This window comes from Pectinophora gossypiella, chromosome Z (assembly GCF_024362695.1).
Source record: "Pectinophora gossypiella chromosome Z, ilPecGoss1.1, whole genome shotgun sequence".
In the NCBI taxonomy this organism is placed as follows: Eukaryota; Metazoa; Arthropoda; class Insecta; order Lepidoptera; family Gelechiidae; genus Pectinophora; species Pectinophora gossypiella.
In genome coordinates this window covers 6,347,191-6,365,711 of record NC_065433.1, presented here as the reverse complement: position 1 = coordinate 6,365,711, position 18,521 = coordinate 6,347,191, and the positions used below count along the sequence as shown (strand labels likewise).

General features: G+C 37.4%; 1 protein-coding gene across 1 annotated transcript in view; it reads right to left on the bottom strand.

The window, feature by feature from the left end:
* Positions 1 to 18,521, bottom strand: part of LOC126380059 (otoferlin-like) — a 155,996-nt gene that overhangs the window by 47,724 nt on the left and 89,751 nt on the right. The window contains exons 4-5 of the mRNA XM_050029233.1: positions 4,586 to 4,911; positions 2,985 to 3,251 (exon numbers count right to left, since the gene is read on the bottom strand). Coding sequence (XP_049885190.1) covers positions 2,985 to 3,251; positions 4,586 to 4,911 — 593 coding nt within the window. The remainder of the gene's footprint in view (positions 1 to 2,984; positions 3,252 to 4,585; positions 4,912 to 18,521) is intronic.

Genomic DNA, 18,521 nt, shown 5'->3' with positions numbered 1-18,521 from the left:
TAGACACGAGCTGATTATTAAAATTAATGGAAAAACACGTCTACAGAAAAGAATAAACAAAAAATAAAATATTTGTAATCCAATTAGGTACCTCAAGGATTCAAATAACTATAGTTCACAAGTGAAGGTTATAAAAATGTATTCATAAAATAGTTTTAATGTCATTTTAGCTTTTTGAGAGAGAAATAAACGAGATACAATTTCGTAATTTGCATTCTCATAAAAAAATTGGGGTTTTCACCAACTCATCACACGAGACTCATCATAAGTAAATGCATAAAATCATTGGCATTTCGAATGACGTCGAGGTTTACTTGTTTCTGTAGGTAGGTACTTAGATAATTAAATAAAAAAATCATAAGTAATAAGTACTATTAGATATTGACACTACAAAAACACAGGTAAGTCCAGAAAATACAGAAGAAAACAGATCAAAAATACGACCCGTCATTTCATACACAGGTCGGGTCACGTACATCAGTTCTGGGCAAGGATTTGCGCTGCACAAGGGAAGCTATGCATCGGATATTGAAGTTAAGGCAAGACGTTTCCTTTACAGAAACTCAGGATAATTCCTTTGAAGAGAACTATGTTTTTTAGAGTTTGGAATTCGCTTTGTAACTTTCTTATTAAATGCGCTATATAAATATTTGTTTAAATCAAAGGTAACTTCAATTTACAAAATAAACTAAATTGATTTAAAGGATTACTTTTTACCCTTACCCTTGCGTAATCTGAAATCGTAATGGTTTCGAGTATCGTACCGAATTAGTTACGAACACAAATCCCTAATCCTCGACGTAACGAAAACTTTGAGGAATGATTCAGACCATGATTTTGATTTGGCATCAAGTGGAATTTTCCGTCGCAAAAGTACGGAACTGAAAATAATTAAAAAAAAAACATTTTCATGAATTTTCCAACAGGAAATTCCACTTGATATTAACTCAGAATCATAGTCTGATTTAGACGATTATTCCCCTCAGTATTCGTCACGATGTTCATAATTATAAGTAAGTATGTACCTACTTTACCTAAATAAACAGGAAGCTTTCTTCGCGGTACAAAATGTGTAAGACAAGACAACGTGACAGAAAATAAAATGTTTAAGTAATTTCATCTTAGAATTCATGTTCTGTAAGGAACTTCGTATCGGGAAATATAATCGTTGTTACAAAGAACATTTCAGTATTTTACGCCAAGCAGTGTGACAGTTTCCTCATTTCCTTGGAAAACGTATATACGCTGTTTCGTATTCAATTCGAGCGATCAGTGTACGTTCCAATTTAACTGTGAGTTTATAGTGAGAATGTGTATTTTTAAGCTGGATAGGCAGTATTACTTTTAATTCTAAGCCGTGGGACCGATTCGCGATTTGCGGCCTCCGTAGTCCAGTGGTTGAGCGTTAGGCTCACGATCCGGAGGTCCCGGGTTTGTATCCCGGTGGAGAAATATCACAAAAAAAAACTTTGTAATCCCTAGTTTGGTTAGGACATTACAGGCTGATCACCTGAGTGTCCAAAAGTAAGATGATCCGTGTTTCGGATCATCGAGAGAAGAAGATTCCAGTTGGTTTTTGAGTCACATGTTTAAACTCACGCCTGTAACCTCTAACGAGGTGGGCAGGTGTAAAGTAATCGGATACTACTCGCTGCCACGTTTGATACGAAGCCCTTAAATGGATGTGATGAATCGTGTAATTTCTTCTTATTCTCCTTATAGTGTGGGTTATGAGATGGATTACCAACCGCATCAACCCTGATGTCAGGGTTATTATTGAGCCGCCAAAGGCCCCTGACATGGCTCATGTAACGACTACATACTTACATCAGTAAGTAGTAAGCGGGACCAACAGCTTTACGTGCCTTCCGAAGAACGGAACACACGGCACGGCACGTGTGATTTTAATAACATTTCGTGACAGATAGATACCATATTGAAATGTAATTTGGTATATTTATTGAAAATTGGAGGGATATTGAAAACAGTCAATTAATGTAAATTAAATTTGATCGTTGGCTGTATGTTTTGTGGGTTGTCGTATGATTGAAACATTCCATGTTGTTCTCTCATGCATCACTGCTTGTAACTGGCCTAATTTAATAAATTAATGTAGTGTAATGAGGAGCTCGGTGGCGCAGCGGTAAACGCGCTCGGTCTGCGATTGTTGAAGTTAAGCAACTTTCGCAAAGGTCGGTCATAGGATGGGTGACCACAAAAAAAAAGTTTTCATCTCGAGCTCTTCCGTGCTTCGGAAGGCACGTTAAGCCGTTGGTCCCGGCTGCATTAGCAGTCGTTAATAACCATCAATCCGCACTGGGCCCGCGAGATGGTTTAAGGCCCGATCTCCCTATCCATCCATAGGTGCCCCAGCAGTGGGGACGTTAATGGGCTGATGATGATGAATGTATGAAAGAAAAAAAAATGCCTTAGAGTACACCATGACACCATGCGAGGTAACGTTACGATACTTGTACGACATTAGGTATACTTGTGATTAGGCCTATATTAGGCTGTGATAATAAAATAATCAGAAATAACAATATTTAAGGAATTGAACCAAATAAATGAATAATAGATACCTACTGTTGTGTATTATACTATATGCCAATGAGTTCATCCACGGGACTTCGGCTATTTCGGTATGAACTCCAATCCCGTACCCGGAAAGTTCTCTGATTCTGGCCCTAGCAAGTATTCGTTTGTTTCGATCTACCTAACATAACATAACAAATACTTTATTGCACAAACAGGAAAAAATAAAATACAAAACAAAAGAGAAATAGAATGAGTACAATAGGCAGCCTTATTGCTAAGTAGCCATCTATTCCAGGCAACCTTTTAGTATAGGAGATATTTAATATTATGTAATATAGCGGGATAGTTCAGCATGGGAATACTTGTACCTACGTATAAAAACTACCTATATCTAACTACCTGTAACTATCTATGTGTCGGTTAAAATGAAATGCGTAAGTACTTACAATTTTTTTAGTTTGGGCGTTTCGGTCGGCGAGCGTGTGTCGACAAGGACCTCGTCTGAGGACATGGAGGTCTGGCTGACGGGCCGCTCGAGGTCGGTGGAGGGCCCGGGCACCTCCAGCAAGCCTTGCTCCTCGTCTCCGCTGCTGTCTCGCGGCCGAGCCCTGCCCAGGCGCATCAGACTCCTCATGGTCTTCAACGTGGAGTGGCGCTTATGCTCACGCTCAGAAATCGTCACCGCTTTCTCGGCGCCCATCGAGAATCCTCGTCTGCATCAGAAATCAGAATCATTTATTCAACGTAATTATCATGGATAAACTTGTTGAAGGTCAATGTAACATTTTTTGAATTTACGTCATTTCGCAAGGTGTTATGGCTGAGGAGAAGAAATGACAAGAAACTGCAACAGCAACACACCTTTTAAAAACCAATGAGGATATATATTACAAGTTATTTAATAACTAGAGGAACACATTCAATACCAGACATTTTTATCATTTAGGTAGTCATTAATCTTATAATAAGCTTTTTTACATAAAGTAAGCTTCACATGAGCTTTAAATTTATTTTCTGACAAGTTTAAAATATTATCTCGTATTTTATTGTAAAAACGTATACATAACCCCAAAAAAGATGAATTTAATTTACTTAATCTAGAATTTTGAATAGCAATTTTATGTTTATTTCTTGTATTGTAAGTATGCCTTTCACAGTTTCTCGGAAGGGGAGATACATTTTTACGTACATATATAATGTTTTCATATATATATTGACTTGCGACCGTCAGTATATTTATTTCTTTAAACAGCTCCCTCAAAGAGTCCCGACAACGCAGCTTATAAATAGCGCGAACTGCTCTTTTTTGAATGATGAAAATAGTTTCTACATCAGCGGCACGACCCCACAGCAAAATACCGTAAGACATTATGCTGTGGAAGTAGCTGAAGTAGACAAGTCTAGCAGTGGGTACATCTGTGAGTTGTCGGATCCTTCTGACGGCATATGCTGCTGAACTTAGCTTGCCCGCTAGTGATACAATATGTGGGCCCCATTGAAGTTTTGAACAATATATAATAAAAGATTTTGTGATGACCTCAACGCTGAGTTGAGAAGAGTGGATGAATCAAAGGGAGGACTTTGCCCAGCAGTGGAGTAGGCTACATCAGATAAGAAAATGAAACATATTATTAAATAAATTGGGTAAAAAATTGAAAGTGTCCGCATACCATTATTCCAGTGGCGTCTGTGCATGTTTATCTAAAGAGTTTCTACAATTAGGCCCTGCGCAGATGACAGACTATTCGTGACGCACTTTTTAGTCTGTGAAAATATAACCTATGCAATTATATGCAGTAACGCGCCGGACTTTTTGCGCGTCGTGTGCGTTACTGCATATAATTGCATAGGTTATATTTTCACAGACTAAAAAGTGCGTCACGGATAGTCTGTCGTCTGCGCAGGGCCTTAAGGGCGTCGTAGAACATTCGGTTCGTCAAATGTTGTCTTATTGTAAACTGCGCTCGCTAAAATCATAATTGTGCTATCGAAATTACGATAACTAAGTACATGCTCTTTCACAAATTCACCCAATTACAATACACACCTTAGAAATCTCCTGCCGACAATTTTGAGCTTGCGAGTTCGGGATTCGTCGCCAGATTCCATGTCGATGACGACTTCGCGATTCTGGATTGAGCGCTCTAGAGTGGCGATGTTGCGCTGTAGATCTTCTAGAGCATTGTCATCGTCGTCTGAGTGGATCGCTGAGCTGACCGAGGAGCCTTGCAGCGAGCCAGGAGTCGACCCGTGCACTGAGGGCATGATCGAACCCAGTCCTCGTACGGAAGTGATCTCGCTGCGAGCACTAACTTCTTCAATCTTCGAAGGTATCACTGGCGGCGTGTAGAACACATCCATCTCCACGAACACCTGTGGGAAATACATCCGCTGTAATTTTTCATCTCACAAAGCAAACGTGTGATGGTAAATTGAACATATTCGTTATCCTGTTACGCCATTCAACTCCACTGTGACGTCAATCTGTTTCTCCGGTTCAGTACTTATGCATTACACGGACGGAATAATAAATTGTTTGGGATAGCTGTCGCAACAGGCATAGAATGTGGGTGATGTGTGCATGGAGCTTCTTGTGTAAGTAGCCACAGACGATATTGACGTTATCAGAAACAATACCAGACGACGATGCTGACGTAATATGACCATAACGTAAATAAACCGTACTTAATTGTTGCTATGTTAATTTAGGGCTAAGTAATGTTTTTTTATTTTATTTCTTTCTCTTTTGTTCCGTTTTTACATCATTAATTGTTAATTATAACTTGTATAGTCTGAACCTAAACCGCATTACCTAATCTTAAACCATATATACGACTGTAACCTGTTGTGTATACTTAATAAATAAACACTCGATCTAGATTCTTAGGTATTTATACAAAACATTATGAAGTGAAACATTTTAGTAATTATCTTAACATAAAACATGAAAACAAAACATTAACCAGTATTAATAAAAAAAAAAACATTTTTTTTTAATTTTCCTAGCCTCCATTCTTTCTTTCCGAAAAGTCTTTGCGGACGTAAATAGGAAAGTAACATACGCTTATTACTTCCGTTCAGATAACAACGAGACAACAATTTTAGGCGAATCAAAAGTCATTCACGATACGCTCCTTTATTAATTTCTCCGCACACATTTTTGATAAGACACGTGTGTAAATATGTCGTACCACAATCATAATGTGAATAAAGTGCCTGTTAGCCGCTCGTTGCCTCGCTGCATATTGTATGAAGGACCTTAAATGGATGCTGTTATTCGCCCTACCGAGTAACCTTGAGTAATAATTGAGTAGTACTTGAAAACTATGTTTAAGCTCAATGCACACTTAGGTGGTGCCGCTAGTGTACTGAAAAGTATCTGCGTCCGAAGGACGTAATATACGATCCCGACGACCCGATTATTCTAGCCATAAAGGCAGCCAATCAGTTCGCGACACCAAACACTTCAGGACCCCGATACCGACCCCGGCAGCGTGGTCGACGACTTTCCTCAATCAGCGCTTATCGCTATCGACCCCCTAGGGTCGATTAATTCTTTCTGGGCACCCTCAGGCCTGTTGTCTTAAACGTTGTACCGGTTGAGAGCCTTCAGCGCTCCCCATTTGTCCGGCCAAGTAGTTAATGCCACCTGCGGCAAATCTTCAATAAGTCACGTCAAAAAAAAAAGGTGCCACTAGCCCGCCGAGTAGGGAAACGGGAGTTTGCTTAAAATCGCGCCGGCGCGGCCAAATTCGGATCATCCGGAAGCGGAGCGCCTCGCTGCTAAAGCGGTTTCGTAGCAGCACTAACGGTACCCTGAGCGCATTGTCTGAGAGGTGGGACTCGCCGATGCTGAAGAGATGGATAAGACTGCATGCCAGCTCATCACCTCTCTTGCAATGAAAATGTTATCATTGGTGACAGTTCGAGCAACCACCGAACTAATTATGACTTGGTTTGACAGGACTAAAATTAGCTCTATCCCTTTTCTTGCACTTATTGTAAGTGCAGGACGGCACTCATTTAGGAGCTGTCGAACTGAAATTGGGTTGGGTTTGTGTGCACCCGAATGTTCACCAATGTATTTTATTTTATTTCGTATATTTTATTTCATTTTTATTAATAATATTAATTTTATTTGATTTTATATATAAGTAATTTAATAAATAAATAATAATAAATACTTATAATTATGGATATTAATCTGAAAATAAATAATTTGAATTTGAATATGAAATTACAATAAATTAAGCTCATAGAACGCTCAATGGTACCGCCTCTGTATGCCTCGAGCTTAAATTTCTCGTTTCATTCGTCGAGAACACAAATGAGAATTATATTCCCTTCTTGTTTAAATATGTGACTTGTGTGTAGAGACATTGAAATTATCTTATTAATTGACAAAACATAATAAATGAATGACTGACTATGTACGTAAGTTATCTTTCGTGTTTAAGACACCTTGGGGGTTAAAAAGGCCACATCGAAATGATTCAACTAAAAAGCCATATTGCGCTCAAATGTAAGAGCGCAATGCAAACAATGTCAAATAGTATTAAGTATTGCTTTTTTAGATGACTTGCTTTGTGATTAATTGAATAACTTCTCCAAAATCTAACTTTCGGACATACTCGTACGGGTATACAAACGGGTATGTGACGCTAATACAATTCATAATATAAGTACATTAGTTTGGGAATGTTATGTACTATATTCGTCTATATTTGGTTTGCGAAAGCTTTTGGGTCTTGTAATTCTTTTTACAAACTTGTATTTAACTTGAGAAAATATAGTTGAGCGTGTTGTTTTTTACATATTAATGTACCATTTTCAAAGGCAAATAAAGAGTAGGTATTTCTATTTCTAACAACAAAAGATAACAATGTGGGAAGCGGTCAGTCATAGGATGGGTGACCGTTATAATAGAATAGAAGTTTATTGCAAGTCACAAGTTATACAAGTTGTTGTAGTTAATATACGTAAGCGTCTGCGTGTAAAAATTATGGGTAGGTAGGTATGTAACTGCCTCTTATATGGCATAACAGCAACGAGGCGTGACATGACAAACGACAATAAGGTGAGAGTACCAACTTAAAAATTTATCAAAAGGCGTTAAGTAGAAAAGTCTACTTACCCTTTTCTTAAACTTTTTCTCACGTTTATTACGAGTGCGGGATGCCACAATTAACGCAGAGACAACTTTCAGTGCAATAGTTGTGCTGGGTTGGTATTAGTCAGAGGAAATAGGTCAGTGGGTCCCTAGCCTCGGTAAGTTATCATCATTAAAATTCAGCCGGGCCCGCCAAGCCATGTGTTTCATTCAGACGGCAATCACTGCGATACCACAGCATAATAATGACTAAGTAATACTGTGTAACTACTGTTGTATATACTCTGTGTTTTTTTTTTGTGTTCCGCGAGATATATTCCCCAGCTCGAATATATTGACGATTGGTCGTTAACCGATTACTATTTCTAAAATGCTTTTTCGTTTTCATTTTGTCAATGGTTTAAATACAGTCCTGTACTTTGTGTCGATTAAGTAATTTTATAAGATGAGTAAGTTAATGCGTACCACGTGTAACATTTTTGGCAAAATATCTTGTAAGTAAGTAAGTAAGTAGGTAATTAATTTCTTCTCCGTAAACGCTCGACAAGATTTGACCTTAATGTTCTATTAAGTCTGAAACAAGTCTGAAATCCAGTCAAGAAACGTGATACTAGCCATAAACTGACTCGAGGGAATTACGTCATAAACTCAACGTAAAGTTGTCAAGCTTCTATGAAACTAGCTGTTTATACAGTAAGAGCCATGTATACCTTTACTTTAGCACCATGTCACATTAATTTACTTACTTGAAAAAAAATAATCAAAAGGCGACGAGATTTTAAATATGTAAACGCGATACAGTTCTAATGGAAAAATTCCTACATTTTCCAGTAAAACAATGACGGACAAGCTTTTCTAAAAAGTATCATTTTTATATAAGTACGTTGAAATTTTTTTCACTTTAGCTCTGTCACTAACACAAAAAGTTCAGCAAAACATAAACTTGGCCGAAAACGTGTCACATTTATATATATGACGCGACTTCGCCTGTTTATAATTTTATCTCAATTTCATTCTTAAACAAATGCAGATTATAATAGTTATAATAACCACATGCAAATACGTGCATGACAAACCTAATTTATACTTATCAAGTCGTTATATCTTTGTCATATGATTTAAGCAGCGTCCAACGGCCTTTGCGGTGCAGTGGTTGAGCGTTGGGCTCACGATCCGGAGGCCCCTGGTTCGAATTCCGGTGGGGACATATCACAAAAATCACTTTGTGATCCCTAGTAGGTACAGGCTGATCACCTGATTGTCCGAAAGTCAGATGATCCGTGCTCCGGAAGGCGCATTAAACTTGCTATTTACTGATGTAAGTAAGTAGTCCTTACATAAGCCGTGTCAGGAGCCTTTGACGGCTCAGTAATAATCCTGACGCCAGGGTTGATGAGTTTAGTAATCCAACTCACAGACCATACGATAGAAGAAGAGCAGAGTCCTTGTAACAGCTTTTAAAAAGACTGTAAAGTCCAATGAGAGAGCGGCGGTAGCGGCTGCACAGTGAGGGTGGTCAGATTGTGAAGGTACGTTGTGAAGGTACGTTGTGAAGGTATTGATGCTGGGGCGGTATATCCATTATTATGAAATAATATTTCAAAGGTCGGACCCTAGTGTTATGTTTGATTGAGGGTTTGTACTCGTACGTAACCTAATAAGGGACGAGAATGGAACAATAATTCCTGCCCACGAGTTATTCGTGTTGCATATTATTCTACTTTATGCATATTCCGCAAATGAGTGTGTATTGTTATTGAGTTCGAAACGGACTGCGCCGCAAAGTTCGAATTGTGGACCGAATGTAAAATGTGAGCCGAATGTAAATTGTGAATTGGATTCACACGTTTCAGATTTGATTTCATATATTCAATATTTCGGCCTTGTAAATTTCCATGGCGCTGTGTAACGCATACACGAAATACAAAATGAAATCCTGTACGTATTCCTATAGGAATTAATTTGTCACGGATTTCGCACAATTTGTATTTACAAAAACTGAGAAATATAACCTCGCTATTATTAATTCAATGATATCTAAATTTGCGAAAACTCAATTGAAACAGAAATGAGAATTATTGGTGATAACGTAACGAATATTGAGGGGGATGATACAGAAAATGATTCCGAATTCGGGTCGGGCCTACTGCGGTTCAATAGTAATGACATCAAGGTTGATGAGGTTGTTCATTGATCTCACAACCCACACGAAAGATGACTATTTTCTTTCAAAACGAGTCTTTGTATTGCACATTCCAGTGCATCCAAGAGGTAAGTTTGTAAAAGGCATAACAGACAATAATAGGAATAAGAATATTTAAGTACTTACAGAAAAATTATCTAGAACAAAGGCGTGGGTACGGTAGTAGCTAGGAGCTACTTGAATGAGTCGAAGTCTATTTGAAGGCATCTTTCTTGGAAACGAATCTTAAGATGGAAATAGTAAGTACCTATTAGCGTTTATTATTACGTCATGAGTCGTTAGCATCGATATTTCCAATACAGTGATTGAAATTCCTTTGTTGATAGTCAGACAGATAGCAGTCCTAACTCAACATAACCGACTATTTGTTTAGGCTAGGAAAAGAGACATTGTAATAGATACCTAACGTGAATATTGTTATTTTATATCCCTCACCACTAAGCACTGACCTCCTCTCAATCAAACGATGGGTACTGTGTGTCATTTGCCGATGGATGATTTTCGGTTGTATTATTTGGATTGTTTGAATTTGGATTTCGAATTCTTTTCTTTTTTTAAAATTTTATTTGAAGTCGTCGATTGTTTTCCGGATTGTTTCGGGACCAAAGAGATTATAATACGAGACTGTTGAGGTAGCCTCGTCAAAAATGCGTCGCTAAGTGCGTTAACTGCATGGTTCTCGTATATAAACAAATAGACTAGGTACAACACTGCATACGTCTCACTGCTGGGCACATGCTTCCCATCAATCAGCGGGTTAGTGGAGGTGTTTTTACGACTAATAGCCGAGACCAACGGCTTGACGTGCCCTCAGAAACACGGAAACATCTTACTTTTTTCGGAAAAGGAAGTGATTCAAATGTGCTAGGACCTTACCAAACAAAGGACAGTCTCAAAAAGTGCTCTGGGCAATGTCCCCATCGTGAATCGTGAGCTTTACACTTACACTTAAGTTAAAGTGTCTGTTCCTCTTAATTAATTATTACACTTTAACTTAATTGTGTATTACATTTTATGCCATTCCAAATGTAGTGCTTGAAAGAAACATTAAAAAATCATTTTGTCGATATTATTGAGTGTTTAAAATAATAACGCATACAGTTTATTGCATACAATTGGTTAGCTAAGTATAAATATTATTATTATTTCATTTAATACCAGAGTGATTACTATCAAATCTACATATTTAATTTTTAAACATAATCTATGTATACCTAATCTATATTATGCTTTACAAAGTAATTACTAATACATGCATCCACTATACCGCGGATACAAAGGGAATCAAGGTAAATTACCGAATGGCGAATTCCAGAAACATCTAGCAATTTACATCCAACCGAGCGGAGAACACAGACTTAATCCCACGAATCCCCTAGAGAGTTCCCCAGTACCCGGCAAACACTTGGTCATCATTCCAAGGCTATTCTTAGCAAAGAGTTCTTATTTCCTTCACAGAGAAAAGGCAAAGGAAAAAACTGAAAAGAAAGTAAATGAGTGTAGCTTCGCACCTTCCCCGGTTTCACTTTTGACCTTTGCAATACGATATAAAAATGAACCAATTTAAAGAAACGAGCATTCTGGTACCGGCCCCGAGTATGGTCATCATACTCATTAAACTTTGTTTGTCCTGGCAGGAGATTATTTATATTTCTTCGCCTTATAGTGAAAACCACGTAATCACCTTTTACAATCACATTTCGATATAATTTTGTAAACAAAACTTCCAATTTTCAATTAATTTTATTCCGGGTATTATTTTTTTACCTGGATTGAAAAATAAGGAAAATAGCTTGTCTACTCGTATTGCAATACCAACAGGCATACAATTTACGGAACACACATCAATTTTAGACAGAAAAAAATAACCCTCTCAAAATTAATAACCCGACAGATTTAGGTTGACACGTCAAACGGGTTGGATCTTAGCGAGACACCTATTTGATTCGCCCGGGTTATTCATACATTCACTTATTCATTTCAAAAGTTATTTTTAATGCTTCGTTTTATTTGTGCCATAAGAGGTAAATAAAACCCTTTCCTTTTCGGCGATAAGAAAAGGACAGGTACTTATAACTTAATTTTGTTACGGAGGATATACACATACAGGGTGTTAGTGTCATCGTAAAGAAAACATCGAGTGATGATTCAGACCATTATTATGAGTAGTTATCGAGTGGAATTTACATCGCAAAAGTATAGATTCAAAATATTTAAAAAAAGAACATGAATTTTATGACGGTAAATTCCACTTGAAATTTTAACTCGGAATCATGGTCTCAATGATCCCCCTCAATATTCGTTACGATGTCACTAACACCCTGTATTTTATCAAAATATCAAAGGAGGGAGCGAATAATATAAGTGATACATGAAATAGCACTAAGAGGTAAAGTTAGAAGTGCAGTACCCTTTTAAGTGTGACGAGAGTAAATAACCTTACTGAGAACTCTATTACGGAGTGTTCGTCCCATCATATAATCTAGACTTTGCTTTATACTTAACTAACTTCTCGAAGGATTAACTTTATTATTATGGTCGCTAAGTTACATACCCAGACTGGCCCCGATTCCTGCACACACCCCTTAATTATATTTTAGGTTATACCTGTCATTTTCTTGTCGGATGATTGACAATTGTTAATTTTAATAACCCGGGCGAATAAAATAAGCGCCTCGTTTATATGCAATCCGTCCTTTTCCTTTTCGGCGGGTAGCTTAAAATAAATTTAGGAGGTGTATACAGGAATCACCACCAGTATCTACCTATGCTATAAATGTAATAATTAGCTAACTTTTTAGTGAGTAGGTAGGTGTTCTTCTCACATGATGGACGATAGGATTCCTTGTCACCATAAGTTTCATCATATCTATCTTAGGACTTATCGACATTCAGTGCAAGTTGTCTCTGATTACTTATTGCTCTGCCCAACATCAGGGATTACGATAATGAGTTTATTACGAATAATTACCTACAGAGTAGGTTCATTTCCCGTACTTCTGTAGTCGCGATCGGTTGTTTTCCGAAATAAAAACTAACCTACATCGCTCCCTGGGTTTTAAACGACATCCACATAAAATTTCGTCTAAATTGGGTGAAGGTAACATACAGACAGTAACTTTTGGATTTATTAATATAGATTTTCCCATAACCGGACTCGCTATTGAAGTGTGCTCTGCTGCTAATCCCCGAATGAATCCTTTAGATCTCTTTAGATATATTGCTGAATGGAAAAGTTATACCAACAATCCGGATTACTTCCGCAAATTGAGATATATTAATTAGCATTTACGTTATTTTTAGGCCGCGTTTATGAAAAGCGGAGCGTAATTCTATGAGCTTACTTAACCGGAGTTCGGAGCGGACGCAGCTGTGCGTCAGGATCTCTTCCTTTGTATTGATTCCTATGCTACTTTCGCTAAACTACGCCACGCACTTACGCCAGAGGATGTCACAACTCATGGTACTGCAAAACTTTTACAATACTAAAACATCCAGCATACCTGCTTTTTTCATAAATCGTTATTGTTGATGCTCCGTCCGGCCGTACTGGCTCTTTTTTCAAAGTTCTTTTTTCTAATATCACTTCAGCCACAGCAGCTAACCTAACCACAACTACAGTGTAACCTATCCTCTTTTGCTAGCGTCTTCAGGGAGGTTTGCCAAGTTGCAAACGATTTCGAAAAGCAAAAGTGACACTGATAAAAATGTATGGGATTGACATGTCTTTTTTTATTTTTGTCACCGTCATAGTCGTTCTCGTAATCGTTAGCAACTTGACTATAAGAGCCAAGGACAAGAGTCGGAGACGGTGGAGTTCCTGTGACAACGGAAACTGATACGTAATTAGCCACATTCTGCTGAAAAATCCTCGCACAATTTGATAAATAAATTGTTGTTCGAATTTCAATGTTCGAATAGGCTACTTGGACCTAGTCAAATGAGTCACTTTGTAGTGATACTTTTCTCGAAACGTCAAAACGAAAATTTTCTTCGGAGCCGTATGACGTCATCAATAAAAGCGGTCAAACTAAGGGACAGACGACATTCGCATGTCAATTTCTGTTACCTCCTCAATTTATTATAAAAAAATAAAGTGCCTTCTATTTCTTGATTAGCATTTTACAAAAAATATTTTTGTCAAAATACCCTATTGTCCGCTTCACGCTTCTACAGACCGCGGTTCAATAAACCCAGCTTTGAACAATTAAATATATCTCATATTTTATTCACTGTGAGCTGCCCGTTATATTTCACAGGTCTAAACCCACAATCGGATTAATAATATAACAAAGAAGTGTGAATAGATGGTATCAATAATTTCCTTAGAGATGTTACGTCTTTCAAGAAAACACTGTAATTGAGTGACTTAATCGACTATCTATCATTTTCATCGTATTTCTTTCACAACAATTCACAACCAACATCTCCTAGAAAAGTCGGGGAACAAGTCAAACCCTGTTCTTCTTTTATATTTCGATCGCGCGCATTCTCGCTTCCGTTCCCGCCTTTTCTGTTTACTTACTTTTATAATTAATTAATCAGTTGTATAACATTTTCAATTATAAATATTCATATTAATTCTATTTAATAATATCATAAATCATTAAAATACTTTTAAATTATAAGACCATTTTCTTGGACGATAAAAGTATGTTATAATGCAGGTAAATTAATAGTCCATAGATATTCCATCGTTTCGTAACTTTTAACTTTAACCTAGTTAATATCCATGTAAGATATTGAGATATCTAAGTACTTGCAAATAATAAAACTTCTTTTTAAAATATGCGTGATTATGACACGTTATGTCTGTGTATATTTTTATGCTAATCTTGTACACCTACGAGTACTTTAAGTATTCAAGAAAATAATAGAGCGCCAAATCTCTTTTTTCTGTTGCTGACAGCTTTTGCCTCGGTAAATATAAATCTTCACAACCTGGTACAATGCAAATCTTCTCAACTTTTTATTTTTCATTTCTATTCAAATTTAAATCAAGACCACCGGGCGTGTGAAGGCGTTGTACTCAATATGAAGGTAGACAAACTGAGTTAGTGGTGGTACTAAACCTGAAAGAAGCCCAGCCGTGAGACGCAGATATACATCCCAATGCTGGGCACAGGCCTCCCTTCGTCAATCCTCTTCTATCGTGTGAGTTGGGAGGGGAATTACCAACCTTATCAACCCTGGTGTCAAGATATACATATATATAAATCCCAATATATTATACTATATATAGATAGATATATATATGGTTTATTGACCCGCCAAAGGCCCCTGACATGGCTCATGTAACGACTACTTACTTACATCAGTAAGCAGTAACCGGGACCAACTGCTTAACGTGCCTTCCGAAGCACAAACATCTTACTTTTTGGACAATCAGGTGATCAGCCTGTAATGCCCTGACCAAACTAGGGATCACAAAGTGATTTTTGTGATACGTCCCCACCGGGATTCGAATCCGGGATCTCCGGATCGTGAGCCCAACGCTCAACTACTGGACCACAGAGGCCGTCAATAAACACCGACTCCAATTAATTTAAGGTCAATTTAAGAAACTAGTTTTTCTATTTGGAGACCCAGGCCTTAATGGGTTAAATTCTGTGATAAAACGTTTCACGAATTGGGAATCAAACTTGGGAATACTAGATTCTAAAAAAACAAGAAGTTGCATTTGAATCCAGATTACAAAATAAACGGCAGAGTATAAAAGAGATAAAATAAAAAACAAGCAAAAACGGGGTAAAAGAAACGAAACCAAAAAATACATTAAGCGAAAAATTGTATTTCAAGAAATTCGTATCAATAAAATATTTCTCGTTAGCTCGTAAATAAGTATACGGAATATTTGAATTTCCAAAGAACGGAATCCGGAATGGAGCTGAAGTGTTTAATTATATGAAGTGGGTAACACAATGCTACCTGCTAGAACCTGGTTTCTTGTTCTGCTGATAAAATATTTCTTGATAATCTACCTACCTAGTAGTTTTTAAATAAATCTTAAGTAAATATACAACGTTACATAAAGCACCCACCCGTACTTGTACGGGGTGTAAATACTGAGGGGGATGATTCATTATTCTGAGTTAATATCAAGTGGAATTACGCAAAAGTATAGAATTGAAAATAATTAAAAAAAAAAACACAAAAATAAACATGAATTTTGCGACGAAAAATTCCACTAGATATTAACTCAGAATCATGGTCTGAATCATTCCCCTCAGAATTCGTTACGACGTCACTAACAACACCCTGTGTTTGCTTCGAATTATTGCTTAATTATTTGGGTGGACCTAACGGTTATCAGTGTTCAGTTGTATAAAGTATACAGTTCCCACATTCAGTGCTTATCGCTATCGACCCACTAGGGTCGATTAATTCTTTCAAATATTTTCCTTTCAGACGACGCCTTGAGGCGAGGTCTGTCTTAAATTTTGTCCGGCCAAGTAGTTAATACCATTTGCGACAAACCTACAATAAGCACGTCAAAAAAAAGTATTGTTACAGTATACAAAAGTGAGAGGATTAGTTCAAAGCAGATTTTTTTTTTGACGTGACTTATTGTAGATTTGCCGCAGATGGCATTAACTACTTGGCCGGACAAATGGGGAGCGCTGAAGGCTCTCACCCGGTACAACGTTTAAGACAACAGGCCTGAGGGTGTCCAGAAAGAATTAATCGACCCTAGGGGGTCGATAGCGATAAGCGCTGAATAAGGGAAATCGTCGACCACGCCAGCGGGGTCGGTATCGGGGACCTGAAGTGTTTGGTGTCGCGAGCTGATTGGCTGCCTCTATGGCTAGAGTAATCGGGTCGTCGGGATCGTATATTACGTCCTTCGGACGCCGATACTTTTCAGTACCGTCCCTAAGCGGAATGTACTCGGAAGCCGCAACTACCAGGGGATTTGGGTGGTGCGGAGCAGAATCGAAAAAACGTTTGGAAGCTAATTTGAGCCATTGGGCAATGGTTGGCAGATATCAAAGCAGAACATTGACCGTACGAATATACAATCCAACATGCGTAACTAAGTACTTTGTAACCACCATAAGTAGTTCCATGTACCTTTAATAAATGTTTACATGAAATCTGTTCACAAAAATAATAATAAATCATTTGTATTGCCATGGGGCTACTAGCTACCCGAGATAAATAATTTTATGATTTGTATGTCGTTTCGATATTTCGGAGCCGAAACAAATACGTAAAGGCCCCTTAAGACAATTTAATCTAAATGTGGCGTGACACCAACCGGCCATTATCTCTGTGTACACTATGGGAGTACACCTAAAGAGAAAACCCGGCTCGTGTTATGATTAACATTAAATTTTGCCGGTACTTATTACAAAATATTTTGCGGATAGGCATTAATAAATTAATATTCCAAGTAGGTAATGACTGATATTTCGCAGTTTATAAATATTAAACGTATAAAATTAATACATGATAATATGTTATTCGTTCGTGTTCGTAAAACAATAAGTTCAATATAACATTTCAAATACTTTTCTGTATACAATACAAAACAAAAGAGAAATAGAAAGAGTAGAATATGCGGCCTTGTTGCTATGTAGCAATCTCTTCCAGGCAACCTTTGAATGTATAAGATATTTAATATTAGATATATTATTATGATATAGCGGGATGATGTAACGCACGTCAAATGGCATCCTGCAAATGATTCATTATTTATGTTGTCCGTCATAATCACGCCGAGTGACCGGCCATCTTGTCGTTAGAACCACCGGTCACCTTTAAATGTTATTTTTTCGTTAAAATACGTTGAAAGCAAATATCTAGTGATAGGCACTAGGCGGCACAAGGTGGGCAGCAATTATTGAGCACCATTTCAACTTAAAATACGCCGACAAAATACGAGTGACCGGCGATTCAGACAGACACTATTTATGGCGATTAATAGTTAGCTTATTAGCTGACTTTTTTATGTGTAAGGGGTTTTAATTTATAAAGTTTCAGTTTTTGTACATACTAAGAATTTACTTATATACTTACAATTAATTAAAGTTATCTGTTTCATTCTACGTATTATCTGAACACGCTTAACGGGATTTATTTTCTTCTATAATGCGAGCATAATAATAAATAATGTTTGCTTATAACAAAACGTCACCTGTTTTCACCAGACAAAAGCCTAGCGCCTTTATAGAAGACCTTCTTCACGTGAAATTTCTAAGAGAAAAAGATTATGCATCATTTAAGAGAGAAAGAAACAACGTCACGTAATAATTCAACCTGAAGTTTTCCGCGGGCCATCCTTTCTGTAAGTATTCAAATGTGCTCAACAAAATAATTCAGTTACGAGACATAGTTACGAGGACGGTAAAACTTTCATGTGGTGTGTATGTGACTATAAATACGAAGGCAAGTAATAATATTAGCAAAAACACATAACCCTTCCTTTTTTAAAAAATACTTAGATCCAATTTTAGTAAATGGTTATTTCCTGGTAGTGTCTGCCTGGAAAAAAAAATCCTCTTGGGCAATAAGACCACACAGTTGTAGTGTTCTCTGTATGTTGAAATTGATTTTATGCTAGCGAATACATCATTAAACGCGTTCAGCTGCTCGTGTTTCTCGACATGTCGTAAAAGCCGACTAAGGGATTTTGTCATTTATAACCAGTGGTCACATTGAAGCTATTTA